This window comes from Perna viridis, chromosome 9, assembly GCF_037379345.1.
Source record: "Perna viridis isolate PV_CMFRI_1.1 ecotype Kerala chromosome 9, ASM3737934v1, whole genome shotgun sequence".
Classification (NCBI taxonomy): Eukaryota; Metazoa; Mollusca; class Bivalvia; order Mytilida; family Mytilidae; genus Perna; species Perna viridis.
In genome coordinates, this window is record NC_142453.1 from 18,577,463 (window position 1) to 18,588,995 (window position 11,533).

The window sequence follows — 11,533 nt, forward strand, 5'->3', positions numbered from 1 at the left end:
GGAAGAGTGGGATTGATTGTTTTGGGTTTAAACTTTAATCTTGTAGGAATTAGGGACCTGAAACAAGCGTTTTTCTTATGTCTTAATAGTAACTTGAATAAAAGTGAACGGATCTCACATTAATTTTACTACAAGGTGCCATACCACACACACAAAAAAAGACTGGGATTAATTTTTGTGGTTGTGACGTGAGCCGAGTAAGAATAAGGGCTCACTAAATGTTTTTTTTTTCTATTATTTTTGGACAATAACTTTAGTGAAAAGAAATGGATCACTTTTAGTTGTGCCACAAGATGCCATTTTCCACAGGAAGTTAGGGATTGATTTTCACAGGTTTTTACCAGAACAATTTTGGAAGAATGGCAAAAAAGTGACCAAATTGGTTCTGGTCAAATTTTTATCCTGTGTCAAATATCTAATCGTAATCAAATTTCGTAGCTGTGTCAAGTTTAAATGGTGTGTCCATACTGTTTTTCTGGGTGTTTTCCAAATGTTCAGGGTTCAATCTCTGCAGTCATATCAAGCTGCACCATGCAAAGCATTTTATTCGAGTTTACTTTTAAATTTGTTAAGTAGCTGGCAGCAATACAGTTTTAATAGAATTGATTCTACCGTTGAACATAATAGGAAGATTAATTTTATTTTGGGTATTGGAATTGAATTTTTCTAAAGAGTGAAAATGTGTGCTCATTGGGTAAATGTTACCCTGCTCACCCCGGTTGTTTGATTCAATCATCTCTCAGTGGCCAATTGTGTAACATTTAGCAGTTTGTTTCAAAATTTTGAACTTAACCCCTTTATTCTGCCCCCTCCCAAATGACATATTGAATAAAACATCTTACAATATTAACCTGAAATTCCAATTCCTTATTTACCCTGAAAAGTCTGTACCTCAAATCAACAACATTGTTCTTATTTTAAAGGTTGCAAAAAGAAATTTATTTAAGGTAATTTGTATATTTTTCACATATATACACATGTACATGGACATTATCATTTCAACAAACTTTATTTAACTTGTAAAGCTCTATCGTTTTTTTAAAACATTGTAGTAGATGCTTTAATTGGTTAATTTAATTTCTATTATATAATCCTAACACATTGAATTAGATCCAAATGGCCTTCCATATTTTTCTCCCTAAAGAGAAAGTGAAAGTAGCTATAAATAGAATTGAAATGTGTCTCAATATAAATGGCTTCCATTTAAATTTATTTTGAGTAATTTACTTGTTACAATTAAGTATAGTTTTAAGATTTAGAATCGGTTAAAAAGGGTAACTTGCACTAGATACATGTTCGTTAAATATTTTTGTTTACTTTTTATAGGTAAATATGGACTTACAAAAGATGTGTATTTAATGGCAGTCTGGCACCTTTATATGCAAGATTCAAGGATTACAAAAATGTTTTTAAATGGCTTAGAAAGCTTGTGCTAAATGGGAGGAACATTTGGTTATATGATATGATGTTATTATAGCATACACTAATAAAATATTGAACTTTCAGTCTTTGGTTTGTTTTTCGTTAACGGAACTTTAAGTGTACCACGAAAGATGTTTGACCGTAAGCAGTTTGATGTTCGATATTGCTATTAATTGCATATTGTGTTGATTTGTTTCGCATGAGGATTGATTTTACCATCATCGTCGACCATACATACACGTAAAGGAGGTCGTTTTTTCAAGTCTTCCAGTTATTTTCATAAACTGATTTGCCGCTTTTCCCTGATTTTCTTAAAATTGACAATAGATTCAGAAATACGCTTTAATTAAAACTTTAAACTTTACACTGATGTAATTTCTCTATGATCTTCTTACACCTCTAACAGACAGGGCGTTGAATGAGTGTCTACCAAAATGAAAATATACGTACTCCTTACGACATGAAACACTTACGTTTATATTCGTTTCAGCGGTAATAGGGCTTATATGTTAAATGTGCACCTTTACATTTCTTGATGTTAGAAACTTTGTCTATTTGTCGATACCGGTTGTGTGTTGTACATGTGTTTCCCGTTGTATGACAATTAGACATTCCTTAAGTTTTCCAAAACCTTACTTCGTTGTAGATTGAAAGGACACAGTTTGCAGTTCAAATGGAAATTATTCAATTTAAAATTATATTGGTCTTGATTCTTCATTGACTTTGCGATGCACACGTCGTGTGCATAGTTTGTTCAATGACATTTTACAATGGACATTATATCTTTAACTCTTAACAAAGGATATGATTTTTTTACTATTGGTTTGTTAATACATAGAAGCCAAGACTTTTTTAAGAGCAGTTGTTACATATACCATGTTATGAATTATCTTCAGAAAGGATGATACTATGGACCTTTTTTAAACATTTTCTTGGACATTGTTTTCATTGATATCCGTTGGTAGTTGAACCACAATATCGCGCGGTTGTTGAACCAGATCTGCGTATTCACTAGGAACCTCAGAATCAACTTTTTGTAATGATTGGTATAAATTAGAGTAATTGTAATCAGTTTCATTGTCTGATTCTGTTGAAGTACAGTCGTCGTTGTGAATGTCAGCAGAAACTGATTCATGATCATGTGTTTTCTGTAAGGATTGGTAAGGATTGAGGTAATCTAAACCATCAGCATTAGCAAACGGACTGAGGTAACTGTTCCTTAAGTACTCGGTTGAGCCAATATTTTCCTTCATGTTTTGTTCATCTTTAGGAAGGACTACCTGTTCGTTTGAATGAGTATTGTTATCAAGAGGACGAAGTCTAACAAGATTAACATTAGCCATTAGTTCTGCATTTTTGTGCATTTTGTCATAAGATTCCTCATTTGAATCCTGGGCGTGGTCATATTCTTTGTCCTGTATAAGTGGTTTTTGTGTCAATCGTTTTTTTCTCCATTGGCAACAGCAATACGCTATGATGATAACGTTTGTTATAAAAGCAAGTATTGTTATGACGTAGACAGCCCAATCCATAAATGCTTCTCCTGAAATTAAAAATCAAAGGATGTATCACAAAGTATACATGTTATCAGATATAATGACATGACTTAATGACCATAATTTGTTGAATTTCGATTCATTGAACATTTGATTTATTTATGTATTTGTTTATCTATTTAATTTGATTTTTATTACTATTATTGTTTCTTTTTTTTATTTTTCCACAGTGCCAATCAACTATAATAAAAGATTAAAAGTATATCTGTGTTTATTTAATTACGAACGCACAATTGATAAGTACTTATGGGAATATTTGCGTCAAAGAGACGCATTTAAAGCTCCAAGATTGAAGATTTGTTGTAAAAACATAGTTCAGTTTTGTTAAATGTTAAGCATGGTTTTAAATGAATTTATTATATTTTAAATTATAGTTTTTACAAGGCCGATTTGAACATTTTCATTCGAAGTTCTAAATTATACGAAATCGCAATCAATTTTGAATGTCATCAATTTCAAACTTTTTATATTTAGATAGAAAAAAATATGAAAGTGGTTTAAAATGAATACAATACCTCCTATTGTCGCTGTTAAATCACATAATTATGCTTCTTGCCAACATTTCTGGACAATTGGGGTACTAGAAAACAAAATAGATTTAAAACGAAACTCCCTTGTATGCGTTAAGCATCATCAAAAATGTCGTATGATAATAGTTGTAGAATTATTGCATATTAACAAACCACATTAAGTACATTACAATTTTTGTGACAACATATTTCACTAATAAACGAGGAAGCACTTACCAATAGACCAATAATAACAAAATATCTAACAAATTATATTCTAATAAATCAAGTGAGGCAAGCAATTAAATAAACTCTATAACAATGACTATTTCCTTGACATTCGTTTACATGTACCATCAAAGCTGTTCTATTGTTTTCATTTTGTATTTTAAAAAAAACTGTGTTTTGCTTGTAATTGCTGTCATTGCACATATTTAATTTCAGTCAATCACCGTTGCCCATAGGATAAGGAAGCCTTATCAAAATTGGTCAATCTCTTTTCAAATCTACTTCACATGTCTGCTCGTCTTTTTTGACTGTACATTTTGTTTTTAAACTATAATTTCTGTAGTCGGATTGCTATGCGGAGGAGAGGTGACTGCCAAATTTGGAGTCTTTGATTTCAAACTCACGAACTTGTACACTCGTGACTCGCAATCGGAGAAGTAAATTAAGTATGTTCTTTACAGTTGTGAAGAAATTTCTATTTTTTAAATCCAATTATGAATGTTTCCTGTGTCAAATTTCCTAAAACAGGCTCCTTCAAAATATTCAGACCGACTAAAGACAATTTTTGTGTCAAATTTGTGTCACATTTTTGTCATTTTTGTCGAAAAAATTCAAACCGAATAAAGACAATTCAGCATCAACATATTTTTTCGTTAATCATAAGTGTACATCTACGTGGTAGGCTGAGGTGCAATTAGGTTTCGGACAAAGGGAAACTGATATAAGACATAATATTATAAGGACATGGAAAGTGGAAACTTGAATTACGTGGTCACTCATCCTATCAAACTAACTATATTAAATAGAATAGGCTCATGTATACATTATACCATTGTTTATTTTTTCGGTAAGGCAAAATCAGCTTCTGTCAGTTTTTGGCATTTTGTTTAATTTATATCAAATAATGACATTCGTAAATAAGTTGCCTAAATGTAATAGTAAATTGGAAAACGTTAGAATTTGTCTGAAATTTGACACAAAATATATTTACATACGAATCTTAAGAATGACTTAACAATTTTGCCACCGTAGATAAAATTTATTAAAAAAGATATCACTGTAGGTCGTAATCTCACATAATGGAATCCAAATTAGGTTATCTTCGAATTTATGAAATACGATGCTAAATTGGTACAAGGGAAGTGCATATTATTTTGGTCTACAACGTTAATAACTAGGATATACTTTGTTCGAACTGAAGTCAATCAACCGAAAACTTCTAATATCCTGAGCCGTGTACATGGTACATGCCTCAAGTTTTGTACGTGTCATTTTGATAATTTTATGTTCTTTGTTGTGTGTGTCTTTTCTCAGTTAAGTCTTTATCCCTTGAATTCTTTTGATTTTCGCTAAAAGCTTGATTACTTTTTTAAAAATATGATAAGGATATTCATCAGATCGGTGTAAAATTTCTGATTAGTAAACCTGTTAAAAACAATATGAAACTGTATAGGTGCACAATAACTACCCATAGCAGAACGTACTTTTTTGAAAGAAAAAACTACATTATAAACTGTACATATACGTTATCTATACATGCAAATAAACATATATAATATTTGTTAATTAACTGATGAGCGAAGGTACATAGTTTTCCATAACAAAAACGATAGAATTCCATGTTTGACTCGAATAGAAGAAAATATAGGAGATTACTTTTGATTACTCTTGATTACTTTTTTTAAAATATGATAAGGATAGTCATCAGATCGGTGTAAAATTTCTGATTAGTAAACCTGTTAAAAACAATATTAAACTGTATTGGTGCACAATAACTATCCATAGCAGAGCCTACCTTTTTTTAAAGAAAAAACTACAGTATAAACTGTACATACATGTTATGATGATGATAAATGATGATAAAAATAATTTCTCAAAAGTGATTTCCGTTGACTATGCTTTTTTATATTCTTTAACATATCAGAAATAAATATTTTTATTTGATTTTTTTTTAAATTATGTCCATAGTATTCTCCAAAATACAAAAGTGCATTATTTAATTAAGATAATATTATTATAATAACAATTATTATTATTATTTTGTAAATAAGGACGACCTGTGGTTGATATGGAAAATTTGAAGATTTAAACAGTTCAACCTCATATAAAACAGATGCTATTGTACCTGATGTAATGCCAAATTTTCATAGCTGTTTTTCCATTTTACAGAAGTTTGAATGCAACTGGTACAAAGCTTACCATAATTTTACTTTTTAAATGTACTTTTGAAAAAGAGAGCAATTGACCCTCGACATCATGAATATATTCCTGTTTGAAATATTTCCTGTTTTCTAACAGATTGATACACTCTTTGAAAACAGTTAAATCGTCTATACCCTCCCGGAAGATACATGTTATCTATCATAATTATATACTATCTATCATAAATATACAAATTGTTTAATCCATATATCAGTTTGTTTAAATGAACTTTATAAGCAATTTTTGATGAACTAATTGCGTAAGTAATGAATTTTAAATCTAAATATCATTCTCCCTGACGGAATAACCTCGTCTGGTGTTTCTGCAAACGCAGAGGACGCTTACCCTTCCGATACACCTGGTCCATTCTCCCAGATTTTAGTGGAGTCCGAGTTGTTCATTTGCTTTTGTTACTTTGTATGATATTAGTTACTTTATGTTCTTTGTTGTGTACATCTGTTTTCCATGTCTGGTCTTTGTCCCTGGATTAGAGTCTTTTGATTACCGCTATAACTTTGGTTCCCTTGATTACTCAATAAAAAGTGATGCACACTAGATAACCTGCGTCTGTTGAGATTATTCCATATTGACTGAAAAATGTGGCAGTTGTTCCTCATAAATCAATTTCAGCAAAAGGATAATCAAAAAGGTTGATGATGACAGTCACGTGGCAAAATTGTGATCATTGAGATAATAAACATTTTTCGTCCAATTAGAAAGCGTGCTAAATTAGATAATTTTTTTTTACAAGCAAATAATGTTTATAGTTCAAGTTTAATGCAATTTTCAAAAGATGAGATTTAAAAATTACCAATTAATAAATAAATTTGAAAAATAAAAATAAATTATCGAGAACATCTATAGAACAAATTGGTTATGGTAAGTAACTAAAACACTACTACCGAGAACGCTTGGGGATCTAACTCGCACACGACCGCTCATTCATGGCTTTTTGCACTCATAATCATATGTTGTTCATTTACATCTCCTCCTAATCATTCAATAAGTAACCGTTTACATGTAACTTTGTGGTACGGTTATATATATTAAAACATATAATTAAAATAAACTGAAACTGAATGCTAAATAAAATACTAAAAATGGAGGTAAAAGGGGCAGAAACAAACTTCTATATTTTAATGTGAGACGCATTCTGGATATTTAATGTTCTTGATATGACTTAGGAAGAAACCTTATACACCAGTTTTTTCATAGTTTGTGAAATAGTGAAATTTCCCACAAATTCATATAGAAATTGCGTCTATTAAGGCTCAATTATCTCAAAATCAAGTTCGGTTCGGTAACCTATGTTTCTTTACATTACAATTCTAAAGAATGTTCATTTAAGGTAATCGTCCGGAAAAAAAACTAGGAAAATATATTACGGAACATATTAGGTATAATCTGTCTTAAGGCAATATTTGCTTTATGATACGAAGAGTGGTTCATAATACACATTGCCGCTAGCGCTGTAGATTATGCAAGCATAACTTCAAAACCAAAAACTATCATTATATTTCAAGTCCAGATTGCCTAAACCCACATTAAACCTTGATCCGTAATCAATACGTTTTAGATTGGGGTAATTCAAATTGAGGACTGTGGATAAAACAATGTTATTGGTGATACAGTGCAAAGTTTGTTTATACAAAAGAACCAATCAATAAGAATGTTTACTACAAATCAAATTGACTTATTACAGACAAATAATCACTGATTATGTAACACAATAAGGCTAAATAGTTTACCTTACATAATAGTGATGCTGGAAGACAACCGTAAAACGAATGAATCTGGGAAAGGAAAGATCTGTAAGTTCCAGTGAAACAATTATTTATATCGGCTTTCCTTTTTAAAAGCGTTTTAAATTGTAATCATTAACGTTCTACACGACGGCCGTATCTTTTAAACCAGTTGAGATTTGTATTAAGAAGATTTAACTTTTTGAAAGATACAATATGTATTACTTGTATTCAAGACTATATAAGGCAAACGATTACCTAGAATCTCTTAACATAAAGGAAATGTTTACATATGTAAATGTGTCAAGAATAGAAAAAGTAAAACGATGACAAACTATCATGATTTGTCATTTAACATTGGCACGTTATATACAGGAAAGTACATTTTATTTCTTTTTAGAACAATTGAAAAATGAATTATTGTACTGATGAGTAGATATGCTCTTTGGAGTATTGACATCACCATTGCAACATTGAAAAAATAATTCTAGGAGCTGTAATCGTCCATTGTTTGATTCTTAACAATAGTACAAAACACGTGTGTTTTTGTAGAAATAATGGGAAGAAAATACAAAAAGGTTATGATGATTTTGAAAACAAAGTTCAGTACAAATATTCCACACTCTTGCCACAAAGTAAATCTCTACATCTGGAGCAAAATGAACCACGAATAGCTTACATTTGTACAAAACTAGCACTTATTCAGAAGTTTAAAGACCTATTTTTTAATGCTGCGAGTATACAACTTTGTACAGTGGTTTTTTTTTTTTTTTTTTCTTTTTTTTTATATGATAGACAGTAATAGTGAATTTCGAAAACATCTAACGACCGATTGTATTTACATGAGCCGGTGTTTACCATGTATGTACAAAGACTTTGGTATATTTCAAGGTTTTCTTTCCTTTTTTTATCATTTTTTTTGTCAGCATATATGTACTTTGATGTGTTTTTTTATGTATTTAGTCTCTTTAAGACTTGTCTAAGACAAGTCCCTCTCTTTATATTAAAGAATATATATGTATCCCTCTGATAGCAAATCTACTAATTATTACGGAAGAGAGGCTTGTTCACAGAAATTGGTAGTGGTGTTATCAGAGAGGTTAATTACATAAATTTTCTGTCATATATATAAGTTTACGTTATCTTTCCTGTATCGATTTGATCCGATGGAGCAGTGTAGTGAATAAAGTCGTCACATTCTGAGACATACCCTTGTATAATATTGATTTGTTGTGACATGCATCATTAATTTGATCCTCTATCCTACATAATACCACCTACATGACCTGTCCCGTACTACCATACATCGTGTACTAAGTTACAGTCCTAGATTAATCCTACGAGGAGGAATCACCCGGCCAGCGAAAGCTATATTTTCATATAGCCTAGCTGGCCGAGTGGTCTAGGTCGCTGGACATAGTGCAGGCGGTGTTGCCATAGATGTCACAGAGGTACGAGTTCGAGTCCCGCGGAGGGAACAACAAAATTTGCTTCGCAAATTTGACAGTTCTAACGTCGTTGGGAATTTTTCAGCCCCTTCTATAAGTTTACGTTATCTTCCCTGTATCAATTTGATCCGATGGAGCAGTATAGTGAATAGAGTCGTCACATTCTGAGACGTTTTATATATATATATATATATATAATAATAATAATAAAGAGGGACTTGTTGCAAGTCTAAGTCTCTTTGATATCCCCTTTTTTCATTTGCACTTCGGTGTAGTAGATTTACTCTACTTTCAAAAACAAAATACGTAAAGGGCCGTTTACACACCATTTCATATTCAATTTTTATATTTTTTATCTAGGAAGTACAACTACCAAATAAAAAAAAAAACTATTACAGTTTATATGGTCTGTGTTTCTGGATAAAAAGAAACAAGAATAAACTTACGTGGGGTTTCGACATGTATGAGTCACCTCCTGTCCGATAATTATCACACATTGACTGTCATATCGTAAAAGACCATTCGCCATGGCTATGAATGGGAATGGGTTTTTAAAATGCAATTTAATGAGTTAAGAAACACAATCGATCTGGAAATATAATGTCACTCAGTGATAATCTCTCTACATGAAAAGACCACAATTTGATCTCATCATTGCTGGATTTACTCAGAAATATTTTAATAGAATGGTAGAAAAATGAAAATTATAACTCAATCTACGAAGTGACATGAAAAATCTTGTCTTTATTTTTTATTCTGATGGTGCAAATAGTCAAATTAAAATTTTAAAATGGTGGGTTTGTCATACCATGTTTCACCCACTGTCTGAATTTTTCCGCGACTGACATTTAATACAATATTCATTTGCTCATACTCAAAACGTCTGAGTTCCTATACATTAAATGTATGTTGATTAAAAGAATTTAAAAAAATACGAAGAATATGTATTTTTAAATTTTCTACACAAGTGTATGACGTTCTTAAAGAGAAACAACACCGATCAAATTTATAGATAAAAAAGGAAAATGTTCAATATTCTCAATAATTTCGTTTACATTAATTTTTAAATTGTTTAAAAAACAAGAAAAAAAACATAGTAAGTTGACGATTACTACGTTAGCTGTAGATACTTGCTCACTGACTTGATATGGTACATATAGCACATGGTCTTTAAAATTAGATTGAGCATGAGATATTTATAAATCAATCGGTTGATTGCAGTATAGTGTACAATTGTAACTGTGTGCATGAAAGAGACGCAGTGACTAATTGGATTTACCCTTGCGAAATAGAAACTAAGATATCCTACTTTCGAGGTAAGCAATATACTTTAAGTCCACTAAGAGGAGTTTTGAAAACATGAAAAAATAACTGATTATTGATATTAATTGATGAAACATACGCTTGTATATATTAAAATATACCAGTATAACACTTGATGTAAAAATGCGCCACGGCGATAAATACCCGTCCAATTTTCGAAATTGCCAAATTCTAATCAGTCCAATATCAAATACCTCTTTATCAACTGAATTTGTGGGTATATATTATGATGAATTCCAAAATTTTGAGCCGCCTGTCTTCATACACGAATGGTAGAAGCACAGATCGAGAATTCAGAAATACCGACTATGTGCGTGATTAAAGTTAGTAGGAAAGTGTCAGAACTATGTGTAGTCCCATATTTGTTTACATGTAAATAAATATCATATTGAAGTAGGCACACGATGTACAGTCCCAAACCGATCCGCGCAAAGGATCGATGACTGCTGATTGATTGATCGGTGACGGATCGATATCCAATGACCCGTGACCGATCTGACCGCAGTTTTTGTTATGTAAATGACGAATGATCGGTTCATGTAAATTTAAGAATTTCCTCTGGAACGAACCCAATATACTACCATATTGTTTTTACACTAATAGTTATATATCAAATCCATATATTTAAAAATTAAACAAATGTAAAATAAAAGTAATTTATTGATGTTAAAATCTATTGTATTATGCAACTATGCTTGCAGCTGACAAACGAAACAACGGAATCCGTTAAATGGATCAGTTTGACAGATCGATGACTGATCGAAAACCGATCGGTGATCGCTGATCGATCGCAATTTTAGTTGGACGAATCGGTTTACGTATTGTATATACATAATATGTTAGACTGGTTAGTCAGTAGGTGTTTTCTTTTTTGGCTGATTAATTAGTCCTCGACCAGCCACACTAAACACATAACAAATTGGGAAGTGATTATGCATTGATACTATAATGTGCGAGAAATGTGAAAATACCATCTATAATCATATATACAAACAATCATTTCAATCAAGTTAAAACTAATTTGACATACCAAATCATTTACATTGTATGCTTTTTTTTTTTTTTTTTTTTTTTTTTGAAATGTTGAAATCACGGGATTCAGG

The 11,533-nt window shown here is 31.2% G+C and overlaps 1 protein-coding gene across 1 annotated transcript; it reads right to left on the minus strand.

Moving 5' to 3' along the window:
* Positions 1 to 1,750: 1,750 nt before the first annotated feature.
* On the minus strand, positions 1,751 to 7,852 carry LOC148607177 (uncharacterized). Its single transcript, XM_088546844.1, has 3 exons — positions 7,666 to 7,852; positions 3,494 to 3,558; positions 1,751 to 2,965 (listed from the first exon to the last, which is right to left on the minus strand). The coding sequence occupies exon 3, from the start codon at positions 2,952 to 2,954 to the stop codon at positions 2,343 to 2,345; it is 612 nt and encodes a 203-aa protein (XP_088402970.1). The 5' UTR covers positions 2,955 to 2,965; positions 3,494 to 3,558; positions 7,666 to 7,852; the 3' UTR covers positions 1,751 to 2,342.
* Positions 7,853 to 11,533: the final 3,681 nt, after the last annotated feature.

What these genes read in the sequence shown, in the direction of transcription:
- LOC148607177 (XM_088546844.1), bottom strand. Translation starts at nt 2,954, where the DNA reads ATGGATTGGGCTGTCTACGTCATAACAATACTTGCTTTTATAACAAAC.